The sequence below is a fragment of the Xiphophorus maculatus genome, chromosome 23 (assembly GCF_002775205.1).
Source record: "Xiphophorus maculatus strain JP 163 A chromosome 23, X_maculatus-5.0-male, whole genome shotgun sequence".
NCBI classification, from domain to species: domain Eukaryota; kingdom Metazoa; phylum Chordata; class Actinopteri; order Cyprinodontiformes; family Poeciliidae; genus Xiphophorus; species Xiphophorus maculatus.
Genome location: NC_036465.1, coordinates 21,640,124 through 21,653,587, shown reverse-complemented (window position 1 = coordinate 21,653,587; position 13,464 = coordinate 21,640,124). Strand labels below are relative to the sequence as shown.

Sequence of the window (13,464 nt, the reverse complement as noted above, 5' to 3'; positions counted from 1 at the left end):
TAAAGGCATAAAGGAAAGCCAATCAAATAGATCATTAGTCTGATCCTTTGATCAAAAGTTGTCATAAATAAAAATGTATTCAGTCCTAAATTAAAGAACACAAATATTTCTGAACATTTCAGCTTTTCAGGGAGTTTGTTTTTTTTTCAGAGCTGAAAAACATGAACATTTAATGTTGGTTCTCCTTGTTTAATGCAGGTCCCAGGAACCCAGTGTAAATAGGTCTCTGGAGGCCTTAGAAATGTGTTTCGACTAAACTCTATGAAATGCTCCATAGGCCTAACACATCATTTTAAAATCTGTTATTTGACAAATCTGAATTCATTGCGGTGATTTAAGAACTGCTGTGACGTCATCACCTTCTCAAAAATAATGGCTTAAGTCAGTTTTTGTCCCCCGCTCTCCCCCCAAAAAATAAAAAACAAAAAAACACTGACTTTTTTGAAGCCTTTTGCTACAAAAATCAGTTATGTAGGGGATACAGTAGAGAGGACGGATTTCATCTCACTCACCATTACAAATCATTGCCCCAAGATTACAAACTGATCACAAACACCAGATTTAGGGAGAGACACAACCCAGTTTATGCAATGACTACGACTGACATCCTAAACCGACTCAACAGTCAGACTAACTGAGACGACTGTGGGTTGGGTGATACACACAACGAATCCTTGTTGTTTCCTTTCTGAGCCACATGAAAGAGAAAAGATTTGAGTAATTTAAAGCTACAGCTCTCAATAATTTATGAACTCACTGATGCAGTTAAATCAGTTATTTTTCTATCTGCACTTGTTGATGAAAAGGACTAACTTTTGAATGCTTCCCTTGTTCACCTTCACTGCCAATGTGCTGCATTTCTCACGGTGTCTAAGCTTTTACTGAAGGTGAACCTGACAGCCTGGACTTAATGTGCACTGGAAAGGGTTCCTTCTGCTGTCAGTGAAATCAAACATTGCATGCCTTCAGCAATCCAATAACTTCCTCCGTGGTAGAGATGCTTATCGTCGTTTGCCATGATTTCTCTGCTCAGCTCACATCGGCCCTGTACATGAAGAAGAACACAAATCTTTATGTTTGCGGAGGAAGCATCTCAGGTCTTGGAAAAGCTGTTTGTGTCGTTAAAACATGAACGACACGAACGGCTTTTCATGTCGTTCATGAACGACATGTTGAAACGTAACGTGCTAAGTAACGTAGCAATGTTACGTAAGGTCACGTTAATTCAAACGTAACCTTGCTATGCAATTCTCTACAGTACACTCTGTTATTTAATTTTATTAGACCATTTCTTACCTGCAGCTAAACAATAGTGTGAAATAGCTCAACAATAGAGGAGGATGTCATGTTCTCTTGTAATTGGTCAAGCAAAATGGGTCTTCCACTGGAAATTGTAAGATTGGAGGTGGAAGCCAAGGGTAAGACGCCAACTATCCTTTCAAATATGAAGCAAATGTTCTATTTACCTGTTAATGTGCAGTCCACCCACCCACACAAATGCACTGCAGTTAAATTTTCAAGAAAACTTTTACTCTTGACCATGTCAAACAATGCTGCAGGTATACTCTCTTCAATTTTCATTCTGATCGTGCTCCCGTCAGCCCATTGGGCAGCTTTACATGAGGTTTATTGTTTTGCTGACGTTCAGCTATTTTTATCTGTGAAGCTCAATTATTTCATTATACCTCAATTATTATCACCTCATCAGACTGCAACTGTGTCTTAACGGCAGAAGTCTGTCAGACTTTTAATTTTCTGCTTTTAAATTCAGAGGAGAGAGACTGTTGTCTTTTGACCTGCGAAAGAAGCAGGAAAACGAGCTCCTGTGTGCGTCACCTCCAGGCTTGACTGATGTCATTTCTTATTTTGTATGTCCAAAAAATATTTAAAAATACATTGTGGTTGGGTGGAAATTTTCTTACCCTTATAAAGAATCACATATGTACAACTAACGAGAGAATGTGCAAGGCTGAAGCAGTTCTAGACTTGTCTGGGTTCATCTGAAGGGGACAGAGAGAAGTTATTTGGAGTTCAAAAATTGAGACGGTAAAGGGGGGCGATTTGCGGCTTCCTGTGGCTTGAGACTGAAGGCAGGCATTGGAGGGGCAAGTCAGGCTCTAGAGTTGCAAGGACCAAGGAGATATTCAAGAGGTGAGTTCGGGGAATGCCAGAGAGTTTGAGGATTCAAAGAGAATGTGAGTCTGATGGTGGAGATCGGGACAGGCAGGTAAGGAGCAGAGGGAATCGGACCAGGGGGAGACAGATGGGCAGGTTATCTTGGAGGATCTTAAGAGGCTTGGAGGAGGAGAGAAGCTGAGATCACTGGAAAATAAATCAAGTTGAGTATCAAAGATATTCATGACGTCACTAGAGAAGATCATATAACAAGTTGCAGGAGGGCTGGAGACTACAAGAACGGTTAATAATCTAGCAAGAAACGAAGATCCTGCAGCTCCTTATATTCCCTAGTCTCCTGGGTGATTAAGCCCAGGTGTGCAGGCAGAGCCGAGCCAGAAAAGCTCTGCAGCAAAGTTCCTCTGTAACAGAACTGATGTCAGGATCTTGAGTCGTTGAGTTTTCGTTAGATCAGCCTTGTTTCTGTTTTATCTTAGTTCGCTCCAGTCTTAGTTATTTTATTCTCATTATGTGTTTTGTTCTACATATTTCTTGTGCTTAGTAGGTTTTTGTCTTGGTTAGATGTGATTTCCCAAAAGCCCTGCTTATGTTTACTCCTCCACACTCTTTTGTGCCATTTTTATTTTTCTCTCTCTGTCCGTTGTTCCAGCATTCGAACTCCCAGTATAAAACCACTTCTCTTTCACTTGCTCGATTTTCCTGTTATATCCTGTATACTTGCATGTACATGGTCTCTGTTTGTTGCTCTGATAAGGGTCCCTGTAATGTCCTTGTTTTTTGTTTATTTTGTAAATTATTTTCATTTCTTCTTTAAATAGTTCACATTCACTCGCCATCTCAACCTGTCTATATTTTACGTTGTCACAGCTTGACTCCTGTTCTTTAAACATGCACCAGTAATAACCAAACACTCTCAAAAGAAAATTACATTTTTGACACGAGGCTCTCAGAGAGCGGACATTCACTTCAAAAGACATCATGATATGCTAAAGTAGTTTAGGGTGAAAGAACAGTGAACAAAAATGGGACGGGAGTGTAAAGGTTATGTGGATTGTTCTCAGTAAAATCCTAAAAGGAGCTGAAAAAAGTCCACATTTTATATTTTGACATAGTTATAATAGATATGTCAATTTTTCTGCATTTCTCTTCAACTAGTTGCCAAATGACACACTACAGATTCAATCTTTATTACATTTTTAAAATTAAAATTTATTGGAAATCTTTTTGTTGTATAATTAAGAAAAAAATATATGTTTATAGATTTCTACAAAAATCTTCTGTGTATTTAAATTTCAGTAGCATTGTCTGTGTACGTATTGGGGCTGCAGAGCAAACAGAAACCCAAACTACAGTTTCTCAGAAAATGACATCAAACAAATAAAAATGATTGTAATACAGTAATATACAGTAGAATATAATGTAAATATGTTTCAGTGCAATGGCAGCAAAGTGGCAGATACATCAAGCTAAATTGTACAATAATCAAGAACCAAGCAGCAGAACGGGATATTTATTTTTAATTGTCTCATGTAATAGTTAAATAGTCAGAGTAAGCCGTCTCCATCAGGACTGTGGAAAATAAATGCATTAAGCTTATCTCTTACTGTGCAATGATTCAATCCAATAAATGAGTTTTACCTTAGGAAATTATTTCGAGAAATCAATTAACTTTCCAGCAATGATGTTCCAATTTCAGATGCGTCTTGTAAACCACATAAAGCTGGAACAGGAGGAGCTAACATAAGATATTACACCTTACATAAGATTCATGTGCTGTAAGCATGGTCTCTTTTTAGGCAAATGCTTTTCGCCTTCATATCACTCCATCCTGTCCTCATGAAATAGCTTGTTTTTCTTTTATTATTGTAAAGGGTAGCACAAGCGATTGTAAATCTGTGCCCTGAAAACTGGGAGAATAACCACAATAATCATTCTGCATTTTAGAGAAATGTCATACTTCTCACCAGCAGTCCAGTTTTTATTACATCTTGTGCTTTCTGGTGTAATCTTTCAGTGCAGAATTACACTTGAATACAAAATGTTGAGGATACACTTAAAATAAAAACGAACGGATTGTTATACTTGAAAAGTAGCTCATCGCTGAGGTTTTGTATTGCAGAAGGATGAAAAGAGGCTGTCAAAAAACAATAAAAGAAATAAGGAAAGATAAAACAGAGTGATTTAAAGTGCCACAGCCAGAAGAGCAGTGGGTGGTGCAGCTGTGCTCACATCCGGACTAATGGTGGCCGCCACTGCCGTTTACCACATCTATGAGAGAGGGACATTTTGGCTTTTGTTCCTATTGGTGCTGTTTCGCATTGTCTGATTGAATGAATCTGAAGATTTATTGATTTAAATTAGAAGTGTATTAATTATACGAGGTACAATTAATACCTCGTATTAACTGCAGAGTAATACATTATATGAGAATGAATTCAATTTTAAAAAATCACCCTGGTTTTAGATTACTGTTTAAGCAGCAGAAAATATAAAGTAACCATATACTTTACATTATTGATTGATTATATTGGGGTAGAAGATCCCGTGAAACGCCAAGTGAGAAAACAGTTTTTAGTGTATTTGTGTAGTCATGCAAAAAGTATGTAGTTCATCAAATAAAATCAGATTTGACTTTGAAGTTGGGGTTGATGTCCAGTTCAAAAGCATTCTATTCACTTGCTTGTGTCACACACACAACCCACATATGATCACAGAAGGGAGGGGAGCTGCACGTCCACTGAGGCGCTCAGCGCATTTGGAGCAGCCACAGCAGCTGAGCGCAGTTACTGGCCAGATCACAGCTGGTTCATATGCCATCTGTTGCTCTAGTAGTCATCCTCGCATTACTTTATTTTTTTTTTTCTTTTTACTTTTTGACTCAAAATCTGACGCCGACTGGCGCCGCTAACGGGAAAGTGAGGAATTAAGTTTTACGCACAAGTTTGGAGAGCAGACGGCAGCTGCAGTCTGCATTTTCATAACGCGGGCACCTAAAGATGAATGAAACGGACATTATCTGCGAAAACAAAACATCGTCCAACTTTAGTGATTTGTCATGTCTAACTACAGCTGCCGCGCCTTACAACCCCATCGACATCACCACCTTCATGCACATTTTCCCCTCCATCTACGGCATCCTGTGCTCCGTCGGAGTCATCGCCAACGCGCTGGTGATCTACGCGGTCGCAGCGTGCAAGAAGAAGATGGTCTCGGACATCTACGTGCTCAACTTGGCCATAGCTGACATGCTGTTCTTGCTGGTGATGCCCTTCAACATCCACCAGCTGGTCAGGGACAGGCAGTGGGTCTTCGGAAACTTTATGTGCAAGGCGGTGGTGGTGGTGGATGTCAGCAACCAGTTCACCACCGTGGGGATAGTTACAGTGCTGTGCATTGACCGGTAAGTGGTAACTTAAGTCTCAGTACATCCGCTTATTTAAAAATATGTAAGGGCATGAAAACATGACAAGCAAAAACAGACTGGAAACAGACAAAAACAGACTGGAATGCAATATAGCCTATATATACATATATGTGTGTGTGTGTGTGTGTGTGTGTGTGTGTGTGTGTGTGTGTGTGTGTGTGTGTGTGTGTGTGTGTGTGTGTGTGTGTGTGTGTGTGCGTGTGTGTGTGGGTGTGTGTGTGCGTGTGTGTGTGTGTGTGGGGGGCGGGGGGGGGGGTGTATGTGTCAATAAATTTTCTGAGTTAGGATTTATTTTACTACACTAATAACACAAACTGTTCCAATTTACAGTAAATTTGATTTAACAAGTTTCTGAGAATAAGTTATGTTATTGCTAAAAGTTTAATAAATTAGTCAAATTCCAACCATCTATTTAAAATGTACCAACTCAATTACATTGGTTTACTTCTAATTATTAAAATTACTTTTGATCTCTCCAAACCAGTAAAAACAAACCAAAAAGAAACAAACAAAAAAGAAAAACAGATCAATTGGTTTGAGATTAAAGTGAAATATAGTTGTAATAGTAATAAATGTTTGTATTGTTTTCTAAAACCTTTTCCATTGCAACCACAGCTAAATGTGACATTCTATGACAATGACGTGTTCAGGATAAAGCTTGTTGGCAGACTTGACTTTAGGAATTATATTTTTTCTAACTAAAGCTTTGTTCAAACATTAATTTTCACTCCAACACAGAAGCTCTCTGAATCAAACCAAAATTACATATGTATTCATAATACAACTCACATAGTGCTTTACAGATTTGTTTTCTTTTAGCTGTCTCACTTCCATGTTGCAGATCATCAGCTTAAATTTAATATCAGACAAAATTATGTAAATACCGTAAATGCAGTTTTCTAATTTATTAAGGGATATGACACAAAATAATACTTTCACCCTAAACACTTGTTTGGTTGGGTTGTTCCACCCCTGACAAATGCCATCAAGGATTTCACTGGCAATCAGTCTTTTACAATTTTTGTTGAGGAATTTTGGTTCTCTCTTCTTGGCAGATTTACTTCAATTCAGCCATGTTGGAGAGATCCAGCCTTGTTCTGGTTTAGGTGCCATTCTGGGCTCTTTTGTGACCTCTTCACTCAGTCACTGTTCCAAGTTTTCTCCATTTGGGAATCATGACTCTTAGTGTGGTTTGCTGGACGTGTCATCAATTGAAAACTGGTTTTGTGCATAGGGATGCAAATCAAAATGCAGTATTTAACATGTGACAGTAAACATTATCTTTCCAAATTGACATGGGCTATTAAAACTAGAATAATTTTTATATCTAATATCCAGTTGCCTCTTTAATTGATTTTTTAAAAACTGCATACATGAGTGGGTGTCAGTGAAGTTTCATGCTTTTTCAAAATAGTACTGCAAGAGCTACAACGCAGACTGTTGTGTAACACACAATGGCAACACAATGTTCTCTAAATAAATGATCCAGGTTCCATGTTTACCATCTGAGGACATCAGGAACAATTATATTGGTCATTCTGAACTGATAAGGATCAGTTTCACAGGAACAACTGGAGCAGGGGTTGGCCTCAGAGCACGAATGCTGCACTATGTAGATGTCCAGAGGGTCATTATCCAGCAAATTGTGTCTTGTGAAAGGAACTGTTCAGAAAACAACTCTTATACTGCCCGTCATGAAATCATGAAAACAAAAATCCATCCATCTTGAAACCTACAATTTTTTTTTATACACACAGACATAGAAAGTCACTTAAAATCATCAAACACTTCTCTAACCCTAACTACGTCACCTTTAAACAAAGATGTTATAAGCAGCAGTTTGACGGAAGAATGTAATCTTCACCTGATTTAAAGTAGAGGACGGCTTTGAAGTGCAAAGTTAAAGCAGCTTTCAATACAAAATGAGATAATAAAACTGTTCTGACTTCTAAAGCCTCGTAAAACCAGCATTTTAGATTTAAAATGTTCATGTTCACGTCTTGTCTTTGGATGTTATAAATTTAAACACTTTAAATTGCATATCTGGCTTGATTATCTAACACCATCTAAATATTGATCAGATGTTTTAGAAAAAAATTCTGCTAGAAAAGACATTGCAGCATTCAAGAGAAGTGTCCTTTTTTTGACCATCATGGAAATAGAAATAAATAAGTTTCAGACTCCGAGCTTTTAGTTTCTCTTCATTACAGGGGATCTATTACGCTTCCTTGGATAGGTCTGTGGGCTGAACAAAACATTTTCATTATATTTTATGACAAAAAAAATCCTCAGACAATGAGACTTCCCCTGATCAGTTCTGCCTATTTTTAGCTTTCAGAAGGAACTGTTTTAGGACCTCTTGTCACTTTAAATCTAAAAAGTTGGTGTGGCCACGCCCAGCTAAACCTTGCTGCACACAGATGCACCTTTACACAACCATGCACCTTTGACCTTTAGGCAGACCTAGAAGCAGAAGTAGTAGAGCCTCCTGCACAACCATCAAAGGTGCAACAACAAAACACTTGTCTTTTCCAGCAGCCATTGTTCAGCTCTGCTTGGGTTGCTAGGTGAGAGGCTGGGCTTGGCTGAGGTTGGTAGTAAATGGGGCTGTGCCACCCAATTGTGACTTAACAAGTGGGTAGTTTTTGAAATGGTTCGTTTTCAAGTCACCAAAAAAACATGAACGTATTGCCAGAAAAAGGTTTGGTGGTTATTTTGTTAAGCACTCGGATTGTTTAGAAGGTGGAGAGACGAAAAACGGAAGTAAAAAATCGTGCAGAAAAATGAATTTATCACAATAGGTCTCCTTTCAAGCACATAGTCATTTTCCTTTTCCTATTCATCCTTTAGAATCTTCTCAGCTATTAAAGCTTCAGCAGAGTGTCATTTAGAAAATTGCAAAATTGTTGTCATAGAAAATCTTAACAAAGACCAAGACACAATACTAAAACTATTACATAATATATATAAAATTGTATATTATAATGTATGTAATTTACTGCACTTAAATTGCTCTTTTTCTTGCATGGTTTTCCAGCTCTCGGCAATAAAAGCAGAGAGCTGGAAGAATCTAATCTTATTATAAATCTGCAAGCACTCCCTAATATATAGCTTTTCATCAAGACAGAGAAACAAAATTTTAATGTAGTGCAGTTTGTCTCATCCTGATTTCAAGATCCTCCAGCATTAACATGACCGCCTAAGAATCTATGTCATGCACTGGAAAAAATCATCTTGATTCTCTATTTCATGGTATAAATATCTTAATCTCTTTTCCTCTCAGGTATATCGCCATTGTGCATCCCAGCTCAGAGCGGCGGACCGTGCAGTGGACCATCATAATCAACTTGCTGGTGTGGCTGGGCAGCGTCCTTCTCACCGTGCCCGTCATGATCTACGCCAAGGTGATCAGCAGGGAGCACATGGAGGTGTGCATGATTTTCCTGGACGGGCCGGAGGACATGTACTGGTACACGCTCTACCAGTCCATCCTGGGCTTCATCATTCCGCTCATCATCATCAGCACCTTCTATTCGCTCACCCTCTACCATGTGTTCAGCTCCATCCGCCGGGTCAAGCGCAAGCAGTCGGTGTGGGCCAAGAGGGCCACCAAAATGGTGCTGATGGTCATCGCCTTGTTCCTGATCTGCTGGTCGCCCTACCACGTCATCCAGGTGATCAACCTGAGCAACAACCGGCCCACCATCGCGTTCGTCTACGCGTACAACATCAGCATCTGCCTCAGCTACTCGCACAGTTGCATCAACCCGCTCATGCTGCTCCTCTTCGCCCAGAACTACCGCGAGCGCCTGTGCCGGCGGAACGCGCTGCACAGCTCGCAGCACTCCTCCAAGGTCACCGTGGTCAAAGCCGACGGCTCCAGCACGGCAAACGACCCCAACTACCGCATTACGGTCATCTAGTCAGCTTCATTTATACCCTGTAACAAATAGGTGGTGGACATCATTTTTAGAATTGTAAATGGATTTGTTAATACACAGAAGAAGAAAAAAAATCCCTGAAGCAGCAGCAGCAGCATCAAATCCAGCTTTAATAAAATAAACTTCAAATAAAGGCACTGTCATTTTTTGGATAAATCCTCAGAAAGCACAGGCCGCACACAGCTGGTCGGCTCATGATGCACTGAATTCCACGGCGCAGCTTCACTGGTCCTTTCACCAGTATCTACCGTGGCGTCTTCTGGCTGAACAGACATGATCTGCTGTAAGTAATCCAATCAAGAAGTCACTATAAGGGCTCATGATTTGTAACCAGCAGTCTCAATAATCCACAGTTTACTGATACAGATAAGAGCTGCTCTGTTTTGAAACTGAGCAGCCGTAAAGCTTTCTGTGCCTCTTGCCACGGTTTTAAAACGTTGTAGCTCAGAACGAGGGAAGCATTTTATGGAAATAACTTGTAAATTCGATTTACTGTGTAGTAAAGGGTCCGTTTAACAGTGGTCCAAGCCTGTGAGAGCTAGTTCTCGTTCGTGTCTGGGTCCTTTAATTGTGAATAAAGCCCACATATAATAATAAAATAGAATTTATTATTGAAAAACACACAAATACAGAAAAATAATATATAGTTGTCTCTGGCTATGTTTTTTCAGCATATCAGAGAGGATCTTTAAAGGATTTGATTTATAAAGTGCTTAGTAATGGGGAAAGTAATGTATTTATAGCCTGTTGTAACGACGAATTGTGTTTGTAAGAAATGTTATATTTAAAGAAAAATACAACATTTATTTATCATGAGTGCAGAGCCACACAGTGTTCGGCCCACTTCTGTCAGTTTCCGACGTCAAATATTGAACGCTGTACCGGGAAACTCCTCTCAGGGACTGCTTTACGAAGGAAAACATACAGCAGCACTCAGTGATCTCTCAGTCTGTGCAGTTATTACCGTGGTTAAGTATCCTCTGACTGCTTACAGCACAACATTCTGATGCTGTATTGAAATGTTGGAGCCACATGCCTCAGGAGAGACGACGTGTATTTAACGTACATGTGACTTTAGGAGATGAAGTCTTGCAGAAGTATTCACCTCCTTTGAACAGTTTCACATTCTGTCAGCTCAAACTTTATTGTATCTTAATGAGATTTTGTGGGACAGACCGTCACAACGAGGCGCAGACGTTTGAGGAAAAGGATACCTGGTTTGAAAATTGTACGATGTTGCGCCTTTTAATTTCAGTTCCCCAGAGTTAACACTTTTTAGAACCACTTTTCACCCCCACCGCATGATACTGCCACCGCCGTTTGTCACTGAGGGGACGGTGCGTTCAGTGTTTAGCTTCTATCACACAGTTTTGCATGTGGGCCAAAAAGATCAATTTTGCTGCGACATCGTTTTAGGGGAAAAACTGCAAATAGGACTTTTTAAAACATTCATGCATTTCCGTATGCAGGTTTAAAGTCCCAGTAATGTGCTTTAATGTGACAATATGTGTGAATACTTTTACAAGGCACTACATGTGCACATTGACATATGGGTAAAATATATGTATAGTTGAAGCAGGTGTTTGCATTAGTAATTTATCATGTCATTGTGTTGTTTTCTGTATCTTACTTGTGTATTTCTGTGACTACGAAACTATTTTCAAAAAGAATTCAGCAAACAACCAGTGATATTTCATAGATAAACACTGTAAGGGACTGATATAATTTTTGCATCATCGTCCGGTCAGGTGGAGAATAAAATGAGAGAAAATGTACAGAAAAAGATTTACTTTATTTCTTAAATATGATTAGATGTTAAAATAAAGTATGACAAATGGGTCAAGAACAAGTGAATAAATGTTTAAGGACTGTTTTATTATTGTTTTAAAAAATACAGCATAATGCGAGGAGCAATGAAACGGATTGATAATGTTTTCAAAAATTGCTCCTGAATATAAAAAATGACTGATCAGCACCAAGTGGTCTCTGGTCATTTTAATTCATCGTTTGAAAAATAATTTTCACTTAGTTTATGACTTTGTTTTGTGGGATTTGCTCAAGTTAAATTAAAGCAAGTTGTCAACGTGGAGTAACTAACTCAGACTTAAAGAGTTGTTTATGAAACCAAACATGTTCCTGTTTCATTCCTCTCGTCTGTTTTTCCTGATTTAATGCTCTTGTTATCGTCTTGTAAAGTGTCTTAATGTTTGTTGTGGCACTCGAGCACTAAATGTGATGTACTGTGACCCAGATTGCTTCTGCAGATGTTCCCCCAGAAGTGCTTTGCTTTGTCTGTAAGAGTCCTTCCCTGTACTTCAATCAAGGCTTAGTAAAATCTGTGGAAATTTGTAGTTAGTGAAAATGTGACTTGTATTTTATTATTTGCTTTTGTTACCTTCCATCCTTAAATAAACATTGAAAATACAAAGATGGTTTCTATTATTTGAATCTACCCAACGCAAGGCATATGTAAACAAACTAGCTGTAAGTGACCTCCAGGCCAACAGGGGGCTCCCCAGAGTTTGTTGCTCCTCATGCACAAACCAGAACTCAAAGCTGAATATCTGTTGTGAGGATTATAAAAAATTGAGAGTAATTTTACACTGTAATTAGTCATCCTGTTTCTGAATGTTAAATTTCACCTTAGTTAAAATTCTCAACTTGTACACTGAAACAAAAATACTCAATGTCTTCATATTTTGATAACAGTCAGTTAAAGTTCAAGCAAAGTCTGTTCAGGAGTTCATCCATTCTTGAATTAACTCTGATATTATGTTACACCTTTTTTCCAAATTGTGTTAAATTAATCTGTTTCTTTGAAATTCTACACAGAGACACTCATTATGTCAGATTTCTGTAAATTGATTAAAAATAGAAAACCAAGAAATCACATTTAATAGGTATATATATATATATATATATATATATATATATATATATATATATATATATATATATGGCTTGTACAACACTGCTGCATTTAGTTGCTGTGGTTTTCAAATGCTCACAAATGACAAACTTGAGGTCTGCATTTTACCATCCCAGCTTCCCAAGGCTGGCTGTGGTTTTAATCTAATAGATTAAATGTTATTACTTCATAACTGGGGATGGTGTATTCCAGATTCATCTTCAACCACACCACATAAAACCAGCGGACTTTGCTCCATAGTGTTTTTCTCAAGCTCTTCTTCTTTTTTATGACACCAGCAGCAGACTGTGGTGAATGGGAAGGGAGGCTGTACAAGGGGACTAATATAAAACAAGAACTCCTGTCAGTTATAGTGTTGCTGAAAGCCTCTTCACTTAGCAATGGCATAACATTCGTTTCATCGTACGGCACACAAACTGTCGCCTCGAGTGACCTTGGATATGAGCACATCCTTGTTTTGTATCATGTGAGGAGCTTCAGAACGATGTCGCCAAAGGTTTCACACTCTGACTCATCTTCTGGAGGGTGTCATAACATTTTTAGGAGTTAGGTTTGTAGAATTACTGCCTTGTGGTGCACTGCTGATGAGAATTATTTTTAAAGCCATTTTGCGTTTTATAGTTGAAATAAAGCTCTTATCCGCAGAAAATATGATCCTATATCATATTTTGCTGAGAAAATAAGGCTCCAAAAAAATAAGAAAAGTTGCCTTCATTGTTTTGACATGTTTCATTGACAAATACAAAAGGAGCCGAAATGATTTTTATTGTCAGAGCCAGATATGCTGCTGCTTCATATCTAGTTGCTCTGCTGACGTGGGAGTGCTATCAAACTTCTTATCCAAATCCTAAAAATGAAAGTGATAAAACTTCTTGAAATGTCAGACTTCTTTTTTTAAGTCTTGCCAGCATATAATAAGGCATTCCATTTAATTAAGTTGACAGGAAAGGATGAGCAGAGCACAACTGTCATTCAGGAAAGACAAACACGATTAAAGTTAAGTAGCAAATCTGAAAATGATCTTTAACTTAAAT

At 38.5% G+C, this 13,464-nt stretch overlaps 1 protein-coding gene across 1 annotated transcript; it reads left to right on the top strand.

Annotated features, from left to right (window-relative positions):
• The first annotated feature begins 4,905 nt into the window (after nt 1-4,905).
• LOC106700141 (melanin-concentrating hormone receptor 2-like) lies at nt 4,906-11,898 on the top strand. Its single transcript, XM_023328297.1, has 2 exons — nt 4,906-5,536; nt 8,844-11,898. The coding sequence occupies exons 1-2, from the start codon at nt 5,133-5,135 to the stop codon at nt 9,481-9,483; spliced, it is 1,044 nt and encodes a 347-aa protein (XP_023184065.1). The 5' UTR covers nt 4,906-5,132; the 3' UTR covers nt 9,484-11,898.
• Nucleotides 11,899-13,464: the final 1,566 nt, after the last annotated feature.

Bases quoted from the DNA above. Each gene is read 5' to 3' on its own strand.
- LOC106700141 (XM_023328297.1), top strand. From the start codon at position 5,133: ATGAATGAAACGGACATTATCTGCGAAAACAAAACATCGTCCAACTTT. The intron at 5,537-8,843 runs GTAAGTGGTAAC...TTTTCCTCTCAG, and splicing joins ACAGTGCTGTGCATTGACCG to GTATATCGCCATTGTGCATC.